Source organism: Leguminivora glycinivorella, chromosome 26 (assembly GCF_023078275.1).
Source record: "Leguminivora glycinivorella isolate SPB_JAAS2020 chromosome 26, LegGlyc_1.1, whole genome shotgun sequence".
Classification (NCBI taxonomy): Eukaryota; Metazoa; Arthropoda; class Insecta; order Lepidoptera; family Tortricidae; genus Leguminivora; species Leguminivora glycinivorella.
Window position 1 is genome coordinate 1,683,158 of NC_062996.1, and position 17,355 is coordinate 1,700,512.

At 42.6% G+C, this 17,355-nt stretch overlaps 1 protein-coding gene across 2 annotated transcripts; it reads right to left on the reverse strand.

Annotated features, from left to right (window-relative positions):
* Positions 1-4,994: 4,994 nt before the first annotated feature.
* On the reverse strand, positions 4,995-12,042 carry LOC125239847 (zinc finger protein 551-like). Of its 2 annotated transcripts, XM_048147568.1 has the most exons (7): positions 11,851-12,042; positions 11,248-11,389; positions 10,964-11,029; positions 10,301-10,357; positions 9,914-9,976; positions 8,035-8,495; positions 4,995-6,908 (listed from the first exon to the last, which is right to left on the reverse strand). In XM_048147568.1, the coding sequence occupies exons 1-7, from the start codon at positions 11,977-11,979 to the stop codon at positions 5,193-5,195; spliced, it is 2,634 nt and encodes an 877-aa protein (XP_048003525.1). In that variant the 5' UTR covers positions 11,980-12,042; the 3' UTR covers positions 4,995-5,192. The 2 variants fall into 2 exon arrangements, with proteins under 2 accessions (XP_048003525.1, XP_048003526.1); XM_048147569.1 differs by lacking the exon at positions 4,995-6,908 and having other exon boundaries at positions 7,329-8,495.
* Positions 12,043-17,355: the final 5,313 nt, after the last annotated feature.

The window sequence follows — 17,355 nt, forward strand, 5'->3', positions numbered from 1 at the left end:
TTGAAGTTGCCCTGAGAAGAGCAGTTTTATATTGTCCCGAAAAGGACAGTTTTATCATCGTCCTGACAAGGAGCCTGCAGCATCCTCATCGAAGTCGTCGTGTCTTCATCTTCAGCGGAGAAACACGCAGCGGAGCGAGGCACGGCGCGCGACGACACGATGCGCACTCCACGGCAGCCGGCGGCGAAAAGGACCCGCGGCCGGAGGTCAATCGGTTTTATTCGCGACCCGCGATCTGTCGCGCATGCGCAGAGGCGCCACTGGCGCGCCGGCGCACCGTTCCCCGCGCGCATGCGCGGGATACCTTTTTCTATCTCTTTCGTTCATGTAAATATTATCTCTTTCTCTCTTGTTTCAAAATTGTATATAAACAAGCGTTTCTGTAAATAAAATTCATTCCCTTCTGTACATACAACCTGGAGTTTTACTACAATACCCCAATGGCCTAACCTTCGCCATAGTGGTGACCACCGACTCTGAACCAGCTACAAGAAGAACATTCTGAAGAAAAAGGAAGAAATCAAGCCAGAAGAAATTCAAGATGCCTCCCAAAATCGACGGCGCTACCCCGCAAGAGGAAGAAAACCCTACTACGGCGACCGCTGCAGCAACTACCTTATCCCACGACGTCGCTGCCATATCTCTCTCCCTGCGCGTTCCGCCATTCTGGAGAGACCAGCCCGTCCTATGGTTCTGCAGTTTCGAAGCCGCCACCGCAGAATTGAAGAGGAGCCAGGCTCAGCTAGCGCAGATGGTTATCGCACAGCTCGACAAACAAGACATTCAGAACATCAGCGATCTCATCTACTCGCCGCCCGAAGACAACTACTACACGGCGATCAAAAACAGACTGATTTCCGTGTACGAAGAAAGCAACAGCGCGCAGACGAAGAAGCTACTGTCACAAGTAGAACTCGGCGAACAGAAACCCAGCCAACTCCTGCGACGAATGCAGACGCTGAACAAAGAAAAGTTCCCCGAGTCAGCAATACAGATGATGCGCGACGCCACACATTCGCTCCGTGCTCACCGTCAGCGAAGCCTTCAAAATCAAGACGACGCTAGAAGATCTCGCACTGCTCGCCGACAAAATGATGGAGCACACGCCATCATCGTCGAACGCAATCGCCGCAGTCTCTTCACACCCCGTCGTACCACCTTCGCTGCCAGCACCACCGCCACCAGCTCCGCAGTCTACGTCATCTGTCGATACTCAATTTCTTATCGGCGAGATACGTAGATTGTCACTAGAAGTTGCCGAACTACGCTCAAGACCACGTGACTACAACAATCAACGCTACAGTCGCTCGCATCGCCGATTCCCGTCGCGTTCGCGCCATAACTCGCAATCTCAAGACCGAAGCTCGTCGAGAAACCGAAGACACTCACCTCTGCCGTACTGCAATTACCATCGAAGATTCGGCATGGACGCTCAGAAATGTTCTCAGCCATGCAGTTTCAAGCCCATACCGCCAGCAAAGTCAGCGTCGGAAAACTAGACGTAACGCTGGCTGCGGCGGAAACCGGCGTTACTATGAAATCTCACCGCCTCTTCGTACGAGACCGCAACAGCAAACTCGTCTTCTTGGTAGACACAGGAGCGAACATCTCCGTCCTGCCAAGAACACCCGGCACGAAGGCGCAAGAACTGCCATTCCAACTGTACGCCGCTAACAACACAGTCATACCTACCTACGGCGAGAAGACACTCGAACTCGACTTGAAACTTCGTCGTCCGTTTCGATGGAAATTCATCATCGCAGCTGTTTCGAAACCCATCATCGGTGCAGACTTCCTCGATCATCATCACATCGTCGTGGATATCACAAAAAGAAGACTCATCGACGGCAAGACGCTACTATACACTGACGCACAACTCTGTACTGACGCTACTATACCTACCGTGCGCAGTATAGACGTGCAACAGTCGTATCACAACATCTTAGCCGACTACCCAGGAACGACACGCCTAACATCGATGAAGCTCAGCCCGAAACACAACGTCGAACATTTCATCGAAACAACTGGACCACCGCTACACTGCAGACCACGTCCGATCGCACCGCACCGCTACGAACTCGTGAAGAAAGAATTCGCAAACATGATGGAACAGGGCCTATGCAGACCAAGCAAAAGTCCATGGGCATCACCTCTTCACGTCGTACCGAAGAAGAACGGCGAATTACGTGTGTGTGGCGACTACCGACGGCTTAACGCTATCACTAAGCCCGATCGCTACCCTATCCCACGCATACGTGATTTTACCTACCAACTCGCCGGCAAGCAAATATTCTCAACGTTGGACCTCAATCGCGCCTATCAACAACTACCTATCGCCTGTCCATCTCCGATCGACTACAAACTACTAACAGAAGCGCAAGAGCGAGATAGCAACAACATTCAAACACTCGCCCAGCAACAAAACCTAACTTTCAAGCAAGTTGCTATTCCCGGAACCACCGTCAAGCTATTCTGCGAAACTTCGACGCCGCATTTACGACCTTATGTACCCGAGGAGCATCGCCGCGCCGCCTTCAACGCTGTACACAACATAAGTCATCCCGGAGTGAGAACGTCACGAAAACTAGTCAAACAGCGATGCTTTTGGCCCGGTCTAAACGCCGATGTAGGCAAATGGGCAAAAGTATGTGTACACTGCCAGCGCGCGAAGATACAGCGACATACCTCAAGCCCTCTCGGAAGTTTCCCGCCAACTACAAGGTTCGAACATATACACATCGACCTTGTGGGACCTCTACCGACCGCCGCCAGTGGACATCGATACCTACTCACCATGATCGACCGTGCAACAAGATGGCCCGAAGCAATCCCGCTAATAGAAATCACCGCCGAAGATGTCGCTAAAGCACTATACGAAGGCTGGATTTCCCGCTTCGGCTGCCCCGCTACCATAACGACCGACCAAGGACGTCAGTTCGAAAGTCGAGTATTCGCATCACTTACGCGATTACTCGGCATCGAAAGAACGCGATCGACACCCTACCATCCTGAGTCGAATGCTATGATCGAGCGTTTTCATAGAAGTCTAAAAGCCGCACTAAAAGCTAGACTACAAACAGAGAAGTCATGGATCGACGTCATACCTAGCGTACTACTTGGACTACGTGCCGCACTTCGCACCGACACCGGAGTTAGCCCAGCCCTACTAACCTACGGCTGCAGTGTACGACTACCCGGAGAGCTACTCACACCTACGCGTGACGTCACTATGGACCCAGACTTCGTGGAAAATCTACGAGCAACAATACGAAGCCTAACGCCGACGCCGACGATCCCGCATAGCACTAAGAGACCTATCTTCATTCATCGCGATCTACACACATGCGAACAAGTATTCGTACGAGTCGACGCTGTAAGCCGCTACAAGCACCCTACGACGGACCCTACCGAGTACTCAAGCGCACCGACAAAGTATTCACTCTGCAACTACCTAACCGGCAAGTGAATATTTCGATCGACCGCCTAAAACCCGCATTCATCATCGCCGACACCGAGCAAGAAGATATACCTACAACGATCGCAACGCAAATACCTACTACAAGTTCAACAGCGAACACACCTACAACTACGAGTACAACTTCGAGCACAATCAACATACCTATACCTACAACTTCGAGCGCAACGAACACAAGTACGAGAATGCCTACTGCCACAACAACGAAAAAAACTACACAACTTACAACACCATCGAGTTTACCGACATCACAACAGGACAACAACAACAAACAACAGAAAAATGGAATCCTGAAAAGAAATGTACCCGACTCAACGACCACACCCTCAAGGACGAACAACACAACTCGCCGAGGCCGCACGATCCGCCTGCCGGTACGCTTCGCTTGAGGAGGAATCCTGTGGGGATACACACAATATACATATACACAGATTGACATGTGTAGTGCAGTCCTTGAAACAGTACTGTTCTGACAAGAACAGTGATGTTAGTTATCGATTGTGAAACATTGAAGTTTGCTCTGATAAGAACAGTTTGAAGTTGCCCTGAGAAGAGCAGTTTTATATTGTCCCGAAAAGGACAGTTTTATCATCGTCCTGACAAGGACAAGACATTCATCGGAGCCTGCAGCATCCTCATCGAAGTCGTCGTGTCTTCATCTTCAGCGGAGAAACACGCAGCGGAGCGAGGCACGGCGCGCGACGACACGATGCGCACTCCACGGCAGCCGGCGGCGAAAAGGACCCGCGGCCGGAGGTCAATCGGTTTTATTCGCGACCCGCGATCTGTCGCGCATGCGCAGAGGCGCCACTGGCGCGCCGGCGCACCGTTCCCCGCGCGCATGCGCGGGATACCTTTTTCTATCTCTTTCTTTCATGTAAATATTATCTCTTTCTCTCTTGTTTCAAAATTGTATATAAACAAGCGTTTCTGTAAATAAAATTCATTCCCTTCTGTACATACAACCTGGAGTTTTACTACATTACCCCAATGGCCTAACCTTCGCCATACATACAATACTTTTTCTACGACCAAGCACTTACTTTGAAAGAAAATTATAAATTCAACAAATACCTACTTTCAATCATCTTAGTTATCTAGTGGACCGCCTACCATTTTGAATATGCAGTTTGAGTGCAAGCATGAAAATAAAACTGTCTATGGTATGGTTCTCTGAAGACTGGCCACTAAGACGAATCGAGCCAAGTTGAATCGAGTTCTCAAACATTTGAACGCGATTCGACGCGTCGCCAATGAACGCAGCAGAAAATGAATGAGACTCGACTCTGCGAATGCCAGGCTTTATCTGACATTTTAAGGTTGGCAACAATGTACTCGTATTTCATACAATATTTAAAATTTCTACGATGCAATGATTGGTTTGTTAAGTTGGTAGCAATTTGTTACAGAACTTTAACAGCTATATCGTGCTACTGCTACTAAATGTTTTCAGGGTATAGACTAGATATACTTGGCCTGACATCTTTTATGTAGGGTTTTAAAGTTATGTGCACGACCTTGTAACTCACGAATAACAGTACGGGAGTAGAAAAATAATTTTAATACCGATGAGAACGATACTGGCCAAACTGTGGCAACATTCGTTCACATTTACTTGTCACTTTGGTCCGTAGGTTTGTGGATTTACATATTTTCTTTCGTCGACAGCTAAATAATTTTTACTTTTGAATGCTATGTCACAATACAATTTACATTTTTATGGTTTTATCCTACTATGGATTATTTCGTGAGCAACTAAAGAACCTTTTTGTGTGAACGCTTTGTTACAATATTTACATTTGTAAGCTTTTATTCCACTGTGGATTACTTCGTGAACAACCAAAACAGTTTTTCGTGTGAATGCTTTGTTACAATATTGACATTTGTAAGGTTTTATTCCACTATGCATTCTTTCATGGACAACTAACCTATATTTTTCTGTAAATTCTTTGTGACATTCTTTACATTTAAAAAGTTTTATTCCACTATGCATTCTTTCATGGGCAACTAACCTATATTTTTCTCTAAATTCTTTGTGACATTCTTTACATTTGAAAGGTTTTATTCCACTATGCATTCTTTCATGGACAACTAATTTACATTTTTGTATAAATCCTTTGTGACATTCTTTACATTTGTAGGGTTTTATTTCAGCATGGATTCCTTCATGAGTAACTAAATTGTATTTATGTGTAAATTCTTTGCTACATTTTTTACATTTGTGCGCTTTCAGTCCACTGTGAATTTTTTCGTGATCAACTAAGTGAGTTTTACGAGTAAATGCTTTGTTACAATCATTACATTGGTATGGTTTTATTTCACTGTGGATTTTTTCGTGGGAAACTAAATTAGATTTTTGTGTAAATTCTTTGTTACAATGTTTACATTTGTATGGTTTTATTCCACTATGGATTCTTTCATGTTCAACTAAATAACTTTTACGAGTGAATTCTTTGTTACAATCTTTACATTTGTATGGTTTTATTCCACTGTGGATTCTTTCATGATCAACTAAATAACTTTTACGAGTGAATTCTTTGTTACATTCTTTACATTTGAATTTTTTTACTCCACTAACACCTAAAATATGTCTTCGTGCGTAATGTGTTTCGACATGCCGCATTAGAGTAAGTTTCGACGTGAACTGCTGACTGCACATGTCGCAACAGTAGACATCGTTATTCGTTTCCGGTGTGTGTGTGATGTTTTCCTGTTTGTGTGTGTTCAAACTAAACACGGGGCTTGGCTCGCGGAGTGACGTCACGGGGCACGGCTGGCTCTCGCAGTGTGACGTCACAAGGCACGGCTGGCTCTCGCAGTGTGACGTCACGGGGCACGGCTGGCTCTCGCAGTGTGACGTCACGAGGCACGGCTGGCTCTCGCAGTGTGACGTCACGGGGCACGGCTGGCTCTCGCAGTGTGACGTCACGGGGCACGGCTGACTCTCGCAGTGTGACGTCACGGGGCACGGCTGACTCTCGCAGTGTGATGTCACGGGGCACGGCTGGCTCTCGCAGTGTGACGTCACGGGGCACGGCTGACTCTCGCAGTGTGACGTTACGGGGCACGGCTGACTCTCGCAGTGTGACGTCACGGGGCACGGCTGACTCTCGCAGTGTGACGTCACGGGGCACGGCTGGCTCTCGCAGTGTGACGTCACGGGGCACGGCTGACTCTCGCAGTGTGACGTCACGGGGCACGGCTGGCTCTCGCAGTGTGACGTCACGGGGCACGGCTGGCTCTCGCAGTGTGACGTCACGGTGCACGGCTGGCTCTCGCAGTGTGACGTCACGGGGCACGGCTGACTCTCGCAGTGTGACGTCACGGGGCACGGCTGGCTCTCGCAGTGTGACGTCACGGGGCACGGCTGACTCTCGCAGTGTGACGTCACGGGGCACGGCTGGCTCGCGCGGTGTGACGTCACGGGGCACGGCTGGAAATAGAAATACTTTATTTGCAGAAAAAGGGTACATAGCGTCTTATTAAATAGTATAAAATAGTTCCACCTTCTTCAGCTGTTAAAAACAGCATGCAAATGTATAATTATGTTGACATGAATTAAATATACAGAAAATAAAAACCTCTATGACACAGAATTAGAAGATAGCAAAACATAAATTATTATGCCTTACTTTTAAAGCTATTTACAGTGATGTACATACAAAGGTAAATTGAAAATTATTAAAACGAATCTTATAGTAAAGTTCATCTATTATGTACAATTTGTATAATCATCATTACAATTTTCATGAGCAATATAGTCATTGATATTATAAAAGCAGTGTTCAAATAGCCATTTCCTTAGTGTTTTATTAAACTTATTGCCTTCAAGAGATCTTATATAAACAGGCAAGTTATTGTAAATTTTTACACACATATTGTAAGCATTTTTTTTGTATATATCTGTCATACATCGTGGTTGGTGTAAAATATCCTTGTGCTGTGATCTTGGATTTATTGAACATATATCAGAACGCTTTTGGAAATACTTTGGATATTTTTTGGAGAAATTACAGACTTTGAATATGTAAATACAAGCAAGTGGTAAAATATTCAGCTTTTTAAAGAGTGGTTTACAACTAGTCCCTATGCGAGCATTTGCTATAGCGCGTACACATCTTTTTTGAAGTTTGAAAACCTTTTCTACGTCAACAGAGTTTCCCCATAAAATTAAGCCGTAATTAAGTATGGACGAGACGTATCCATGATAAGCAGTAAGGGCCAATTCATAAATGAGTCTATATTGAATCCTAAAAATTTGATAGAACTTGTTTTAACTAATGTGGCGTTGTTAATGTGAATGTTGATTTGAGGAGGTACTGATCCATATGAATGAAACTGCATATATTGCGTTTTGCTGAGATTTATTAGAAGATTATTATCTGTTATCCATCTATTTATGTCCATCAAAGAGCTGTTTATATCTGTTTCATACGTATTTTGATTACGTCCACTAACTATAACAGTCGTGTCGTCAGCGAAGAGAATAGATTTTTGTTTAGTCGATGCCGGAAGATCATTAATAAAAATTAAAAATAAAAGAGGACCCAAATTACTACCTTGAGGTACTCCCGCAACTGGCTCGCGCGGTGTGACGTCACGGGGCACGGCTGGCTCTCGCAGTGTGACGTCACGGGGCACGGCTGGCTCGCGCGGTGTGACGTCACGGGGCACGGCTGGCTCTCGCAGTGTGACGTCACGGGGCACGGCTGGCTCTCGCGGTGTGACGTCACGGGGCACGGCTGGCTCTCGCGGTATGACGTCACGGGGCACGGCTGGCTCTCGCGGTGTGACGTCACGGGGCACGGCTGGCTCTCGCGGTATGACGTCACGGGGCACGGCTGGCTCTCGCGGTGTGACGTCACGGGGCACGGCTGGCTCTCGCGGTGTGACGTCACGGGGCACGGCGTGCTCGCACGCGGTGTGTCGCGGAGGCGCTTGAGCTTCACGTAGCACCCTAGCGTGAGCTGTTGAACAGCTCGCGAGGGTAGAGGCGCTGAGCTAACTTCGTACTCGCCAGCTGAAGACAAGGAAACACATGTCTATTTCCAAACAACAAAAAGTTCAAATGGCCATTGAACATCCAAACAGATGATCAGCAATTCATTATTTGGTATGGAAATGTTGGTACTGCGACTTATTAGTGCTCTGCCTTACGGAAATATAGTTCAGATCTGGAAACCGTTACGTATTTTTAATATGTGCATTAGAACGCTTTATTTTTTTTTATTTTTACTTTATTTATTCTTTTTTTCTATGAATACTTTTGCTTTTTAAATTGTATCTTGTTTTTTAATGCATGTTAATTATAACATGTAATGTTTTGAAAAGAAATGGCCCGAGTTTCTTGCCGATGCCATAGTGGATACCCCCCTCCGAGGGGACTGAAATCTTCTCTAGGCTGACGCGTAGAGCTAGAGCCGGCGTAGCTTTATTTGACGTTCATATGCGCATTGTGATATGCCTACATGGAAAATAAATTTTTCATTTCATTTATTTAGTCTCAAATAGGCACCTAGGCGTATTTTATGCACAAAGTGGTAGGCAAAGTCCGGCCCGCGAAAGGATCTTCCAAACTAGTTTGTTATATGGCCAGCACTGTAGTGTAAATAAAAAAACATTTCTGTTGTAAATCTGGCCCGCCTCTAAAATTCCTCGAATAGGCTACTAGACTGTTATCGAATTTGGCACAAGAAATGATTGCTTCCTGTAGTATTTGACATAAGAAACCAATTTTTATAGATTTTGGGTATTAAAAGTGTATGGTAGCTACGTATTTTCGATTAAAAATGTGTGTAATATTTATTTTAACTTTGGCCACCGAAAACGCTGTCAGACGTGTAGTGACGTCATAGAACCTAACTTCATGCCGAGTCAATCACTGACATGATGAACTTTATGCCTCATAACTTAAACAGAATTTTTTGTGCTCAATGCGATTTACGTCATGCGCAGACAATCTATAGATTAACATGGCTAATGATGTTTTTGCCTAATTAAGTTAAAGTAAAGTTTATAAATGTTTTTTTTTGTGGTTTTCAAGTCGTAATAAAACTAATAAAATATGGTAGTCTATTTTTCGGTTAATTGGACAATAACAAATAATATAAAATAGACTTTTAAAAAGGGTCAAGTAGCCTATTTTTGCCCCCAATTAAAAAATTTTGCACACCCCTGATTTAGAGTTTAGAGAGCTTGTTATTATTATTAATGGGTTCGAATCTCGGTAAGGGCATTTATTTGTGTGATGAGCACAGATATTTGTTCCTGAGTCATGGATGTTTTCTATATATATAAATATTTATATATTATATATATCGTTGTCTGAGTACCTACCCACAACACAAGCCTTCTTGAGCTTACCGTGGGCCTCAGTCAATCTGTGTAAGAATGTCCTATAATATTTATTTATTAATAAAATTCTAAGTGTGTACTTACGTGACAGATATCCGTCTCGGGGCTCCTCTTTACAAGGCGGGGCCGGGCTCTCCTCACCTGGAGCTGAACGGAATAACGCATAATTAATGTGGAGTGGACACATGTCCACTTGTCCAGCGACTGTCACTATATCGTAACGGAAAATCGCACTCTGATTGGTTGGTTTCGTTAGTAAAGAAAATTTCGTCATCACTGCGTACTGATTGCGTGTGATAAACGGCTGATCATTATCCATTCGTGGATGTCAGCTGCCACTTCGTTGGTGGGCTGAGGAATGGGGACTAGGCCCGGGAGACGATGGGTCTTGGAAAGCTATTCACGGCTATAAATGGAGTAGATTATAACACATATTGAGGGATCTTGATATAAAATTATAAATGTACTTACGTGACATATATTCGTCTCGGGGCTCCTCTTTACAAGGCGGGGCCGGGCCCTCCTCGTCTGAAGCAGACCATGTTATAACATATAATTAAAGTGAACCTGTTCTGTGATCGGCACTATGGGTGCAAAATACTAATATTATAAATGGGACAGTTTATATGTCTGTCTTTCACGGCAAACCGGAACGACGAATTGACGTGATTTTTTAAGTGGGTATAGTTGAAGATGTGGAGAGTGACACAGGCTACTTCTTCTTAGAGGGCGCTACGAGTCCTTGTATAGATTACTCATATGAGAGATAATTTCGACCTCGACAGCTGTGACCTGGGTGGCCGAGCGGATAAAGAGGCATCTCCCGCGATTGGAGAGTACGCTGATTCGTTTCCAGCCTCAGGCACCAGAGGACTTGGTCACTTTTTCTTTCATATATGTAATTTATTTCGGTTTTAATAGGCTACTTCTTGTCTCTTTCTAACCCCCCCCCTTTCCGAAAATGGGGGGGGGGGTCATTTTAAGGGACATTTGGCAAGTTTCGACTTTAACGCCAGCGATGCCGCGGAAAAAAGCTAGTTCTTCATAAAGCTGTTACCTATAAATGAAAAGCCAAACTTCCAAATTTCAAATTGATAATTAGCAACAGTTTTGAATCTAGTATACTATACTCACGTAAAGAAGCCTCGGGGACCCCGCTGCACGGGTCATCTTCAGGAGGTTCATCCAACACTTTCTCGGCTAAAACATAAAATTGGATATAACTTAGTATACACAGAAAACAACCAATATCTGAGTGAACAAATATCTGTGTTCATCGCATAAATAAATGACCTTACTGGGAATTGACGCTGAGCCACTCTCCATTAGGCCTGATTGGTCTCCAAAAACGTTATGTCAAAGCTTTATTTATTTATTTATACAAAGAATACCAACAGCTACGAAAGATTACACTTTACCTTTGACTCTCAGTGCTGCCTCGAGCCTCCCCCGCAGCTCGGTCTGGCAGCGCAGCACCTGCATCTTGAAGGAGCTCGCCTCCCGCAGGAGCCTCAAACACTCCTCGCAGATACCACTCTGGTCATCATTGCTCGATGTCAACTACAAGAAGTGCAAATATAAATCGTTTATATATAACCGATGAAATGTGACATTGTCACATTTGTTAAATTTTCTCATATAGTTTAAACAGCATCTTATTGCGCAGGAAGGCATTTTTACATTTTATTTGTGGGCAGGCAGAAACCACCTCGTCCCGCCACGCGCAGAGACCGACTGAGACATGGCAACATACATAAGTCCATCGACTTTTGTTCGTAGCGCAAACTTTTTGTTCGCAGCGTCCTCTCTAGTACATTGCTGCTGGTCGCATTGCCCCCTCGATAGCTATTTTGATATGCTGGCGAACTCCTTTAAGAGTCGGCGCGCTAAGCCCCCACTGAGGGCGCCGCAGTTTGAACGACAAACTCCGCAAATATGTAGCTACTGCCAAACGAGACATACTTGCGATGTTTGTGGCTTTACTACGCCAACTGTATGAACATCGTGCATCATTCACTTACTTTGATCACGAAGCACTCTTCGATCATGAGCGAGTATATCTCCGTTATGCCGTGACGAGTGTACGGCGTCCTCAAATCTTTTGCCGGAGGCCGCTGCAGGCAGCAGTGGCACTGGTTTATCGATTCCATCACAGTACATCAGACTGCACTTCTTGTGTGAGATCAATCCGATGAATATAAGATGAATATTAAAGAAAGTGTAACAACAACGGTGGCAAGTGACATTAGTGACAATGACAACCACGCTGACGCAACTTTTTTGTATCAACAGTTTTCGTATGAAATTTGTTAAGCAAAACAGTGCCAATATGTTGCCAATAATTAAAAAAATTGGTTGTCTGTAAAGTCGGTTTACGGACGGTAGTTTAACGTGATAACGTCAAACATTACAGCAGTATAGACAGGGGCGGTCAGAGTATAGCAAAAGGGGCCCGATTCTGGGACTTTTTTCACGTTTTTTTATTTATTTATTAAAAATACACAAAAGTTAACAGTATTTCACCAAAGCACTTATGTAGTAATATAATTATGTACATGTTAAATTGACATAAATAAAAGCAAACACACTTAAAAGTTAAACTATGGTTATTACATTAATCACCTAAGGAGTGTAGATTCTATGAACCTTAAGAGTTTTCTGTAAAACACACCAACACTATCAGCAAATATGTCAATATCGTCTGTCTCCAACATGATGCGGTTAAGAGCAGCTCGGGCTCGAGCGGTGTGCCGGCCGCCGCGAACAGGCGCCGCCGCCGCCGCGCCGGCACCGCGCCCGGCATGCCAACCACCACATTAGCTCTTGGCACTTGCAGCCCCATTCTCTCAAGCACGGATGCGTCATCTACTCTATGGTGAAACAGTTGGCGGTAATGCATAATATGCAGCAGTTTCCGTCTGGTTTCTAGAGTTTGAAGACCAACCATTCCTGTTACGAATAGAGATGGATACATATATGGGTAATATCCGTACAGTCGTTTGTAAATGTGCCTACAGAACTTCCTCTGCACTCTTTCTAGCATAGTGTTTTGTTCTTATTAGAAATAATGCATTAAAATAAGCATCTTTTATAAATAAATAAAAATACGTTTATTACCATAACACAAAAAGAGTACAGCAATGGAATAAAAAAGTAATATGCTAATTCACTTAAGCTAAGCAAAATAAGAGCTAAGTACATTTTTTTTTTCGTGCTTGGTAAAAGGATTCAGGTCTCAACATGTGCTAGGTTATAATACCCAGCGTTGATTTTCAGACTGATCCTTATTCCGTTGCCAGGGTGAACATCATTAGTAACAATAATTACGACTTTATATATAAATTAAAGTTTTTTTTAAAACCTACTAATTTAGGAATTAGAGTGGTGCAAAGTTGCAAAATTTTCCCGTAGCATTACTAAGGCGCCAGAGACAGAAAGCGATATCGACGGAGCCCCGCTTATTACAGAAACTGCACAGAATAGGAGCCTTCGGCCGTTTGAAGATACCTAACGAACCTAACCTATACCTATATAAAAGTCGTCATTTTGTATCCTAGACCGTTTGCGAGACACGCGTTAATTTTATTAAAGTGCTAGTGCCATTTACTAATCTTAGAACCCTAATATCTCAGTAAATATTAATGGAGAAGAAAAAGTTTATATAACAAAACATCCTTATTTAAACGTGTTCTATATGATTTATCAATATTAACATAGGTTATATCGGTAAAAAAAATCATCGTAAATTTATCAAGTCTCTGGCGCCTTAGTAAATACTATGGGAAAATTCGCAACTTCGTACTGCTCTAACTCCTAAATAAGTAGGTTTTTCAAACAACTTCATTCTATAAAAGATGCTTATTTTAATGCAATCTTTCATGTTTTTAAATTACAAACACTCAAAAATAATAAACACGGGCGCGCCATCTGTCGCAGCTGTGGTGCTTTACTCAGGCCACACGCTACAACCATACCGAGCGCATCGATCAGCCGCTTAGTTCCAACGCGCGCCAATAGATGGCGCTTAAGCTATATTGGGAAACGGGACAATGACGTCATCTTTTTCGTGCATGCTGCCCGTAGTAACGACTTATTAGACGTTATCACGTCAAAAAAGTAAAACATCACTGCTATTCATCTGTTAAGTTTAAATTCGTGTCACCTGTCAGTTTGATTGTTTTACTTGTGATGATCTGTGCATGTACTTTCAATAGGGACTGAGCTCATACTTTTTTTGCCATACTAAATTGAACTTTATCACCGGTGCAGAAAGGCGTTCTTATCAGACTAGTAAAAGTGTGTCCACATGACAGGGTCAAAGTTGGGGCTGGTGTCCCTCTCGCACGTGTGACCAGTGTTAAAGAGATTACTATAGTAGTAGTATTTTTACTTGTATGATAACTAAGTTTATAAACTTCTTAAATTATTTTTGTATTATATCGAGGCAAGGATATTAATACCTCGTAACGCATTGGTAAGTCATTATTATGAAGCCATAAAACCAAAGATTTGCGCAATTAAAAAAAACCTTTAATTCTGTATTAGTAGATTTGGTAGTAACTTTGAATATTGACTGGTATCCCCAAATAATGACAGTGATGACGTCATTCAAATAATTTTGACAGTGGCAATAAGTGCGAGAGAGACACCAGCCCCAACTTTACCCTCTCATGTGGACACACTTATTGGTCTAACAACTCAATCTAGCTTAATAATATAAAAATCTATGGATCTGTGTTTTGGTGAAATATTTCGTTGAAATTCTTTTAAGTTTGTCTGAGCTGAACTTAAAAGTCAGCGTCTGGTTGAGGTAACTGGTGAGCTGGTGACCGAAGAGCTGGCGACTTCCTCGCACAACGTATCAGCATTGCGATATAGCGAGAAAATGTCTCCAGTATCCTTGGTACAATGCCTCAAGGGCCTATTTTAGACATTAGTTTTTAAGTTTAGTCTTAGTTTCTTATATAATTATGTATATTATGTTCATGAAAATAAAGGATTCCCCAGAAAAAAGTCAACTATGATCAAAGTGCGATCATGCAGCAATAGGAAAAAAAGTTTCACAAATAAGGAAATACCTATGTGGCGTGGCAAGGCAAACGAACTACTCACCAAAAATGATAAAAAAAGGGAATTGATGGTGAAATTTCCATTGGGTGAAGAACGGTGAGTATTCATTTAGAATATTTAGATGCTTTTGACCTTATTTTGGTGCAATACTGTACGTATGATGTACGATACAGGCAGGGGGTCAAATTAATAGGGAATGAAGTCCTACCTTCCCACGACTTCTATGGTGCCTTCTTCACGGTGTTTGTAGTATTAGCGTAAGACTCGTTGACCGTCAGTTAGTTAAACGAAATACAACCCGTAATTTTTTTTTTATTTCAACAAATAAATTCGCGTTCACATTTAAGCCTATTCATGTATTTATCAAAACTTCATTGCGTAAAATTGTGGTTACTAGGCAACAATGTTTATACATATATCAATTAGACTTCTAAATTTTTTTTTTCGATTCAATATACGTTGTACATTGCTTTTTGAGATTCTTTTCGTTAATATAGATATACATATTTAATTACTTCCATATAATCAGTAGTCATATAAGATAAAAAAAGATATAACGAAAGCAAGTATGTAGCGTAAAACCCTATTTGACAGATCTTTAACGCTTCGTGCACACGGATGCAACAGTTGCAAGGCGACATTTTTTGTCTCTGTCGTGCGTCCAAGGAGTGACGACAGAGACAAAAAATGTCGCCGTGCAACTGTTGCATCCGTGTGCCATAGATTTATATATTAATAAGCTAGATTGAGTTGTTAGGCCAAAAAGTGTGTCCACATGAGAGGGTAAAGTTGGGGCTGGTGTCCCTCTCGCACTTATTGCCAGTGTCAAAATTATTTGAATGACGTCATCACTGTCATTATTTGGGGTTACCAGTCAATATTCAAAGTTACTACCAAATCTACTAATACCGAATTAAAGGTTTTTTTTAATTGCGCAAATCTTTGGTTTTATGGCTTCATAATAATGACTTAATGACTTACCAATTCGTTACAAGGTATTAATCTCCTTGCTTCGATATAATACAAAAATAATTTAAGAAGTTTATAAACTTAGTTATCATACTGGTAAAAATACTACTACTATAGTAATCTCTTTAACATAGCTGGGCATTAACTCGTTAATCCGTTAATCGTTAATTAACGAAGTTAACATTTTGATTAACGGATTAACTTTTAAGTTAACTTTAAAAAATGTTAACGGATTCGTTAACTTCCGTTAAATTTCTTCGAGTCCGTTAATCGTTAATCCAGTTCCGCACGCGTCGAGTAAAACTTGCTCTGCCCGCTACTGCAAAAGCCCGGAGTACGGCGAAACCTAGGATTTTCCTGTAAATTTCACAGTGTAGAGCAGCGGTTCTCAAACTTATTTTCCCATGGAACCCTTTTAGAAAGTAAAACATCTGACGGAACCCTTAAATTAAATTTTTTTTTTTATTGCAATCTTTATTTTAATAAGGAATTATGATAGTAAAATCTAATCACTAGATTCTAATGTAATACCTCACATTACATGAAACTGTTTTTTATTTTTTAACAATTGGTGAATATTTGGTTTTATGGAAGAGAGTTGAAGTTGCATATCAGGTACCCAAAATTCACACGGAGCCCCCAGAGAGGCTTTGCGGAGCCCTAGGGGTCCGCGGAGCACACTTTGAGAATGGCTGGTCTAGAGGTACAAACCAATTGGTGCCTTTGGATCACTTGTTCGAGACCTGCTAAAGTTTATTAGCCCTACTGCACCCATCACTAACTGGGAAATAGAATGCAAATCATCAGGCATGACACAAATCGCGCAACCGATGCATCAAGCCAAAGTTCGGCGGGCCGCGCTATCTACTAAGTTACCGTAGATCACAACTTCGATTAGAGGTGTCTCAATCCGAGGAACCCAACCCACGCACCATGACTACGACCGCATGAATGACCCAATATCTACAGGTCACCAAAGTAAAACCAAGGATTTACCGAACCAACGTCGGTATAAGTCTAAAGAGGACAATATTTACACATTAACATTTCGCTTTTACCAATTGGCAGCTGGGACTTTTTTAAGAGATTTTGGCGAACTTCGGGCTTTTACAATAACATATAAACTTACGCAAAAGTAGTTGATAACTGTTGCAACTAGCTATAGTAAAATTATTTTTTTATCACGATTAACGGATTATCGATTAACTTTAACTTCCGTTAAATTTGTTGAAATGTATCGCTTTAACGATTAACGAAGTTAACTTTTATATTAACGGATTAGCGATTATCGAAGTTAACTATTTGATTAACGGTGCCCAGCTATGCTCTTTAACACTGGTCACACGTGCGAGAGGGACACCAGCCCCAACTTTGACCCTCTCATGTGGACACACTTTTACTAGTCTGATAAGAACGCCTTTCTGCACCGGTGATAAAGTTCAATTTAGTATGGCAAAAAAAATGTGAGCTCAGTCCCTATTGAAAGT

Bases quoted from the DNA above. Each gene is read 5' to 3' on its own strand.
- LOC125239847 (XM_048147568.1), bottom strand. From the start codon at position 11,979: ATGGAATCGATAAACCAGTGCCACTGCTGCCTGCAGCGGCCTCCGGCA. The intron at 11,390-11,850 runs GTAAGTGAATGA...CACTTCTTGTAG, and splicing joins AAGAGTGCTTCGTGATCAAA to TTGACATCGAGCAATGATGA. The intron at 8,496-9,913 runs GTAAGTACACAC...CCTTGTCTTCAG, and splicing joins CCGAGACGGATATCTGTCAC to CTGGCGAGTACGAAGTTAGC.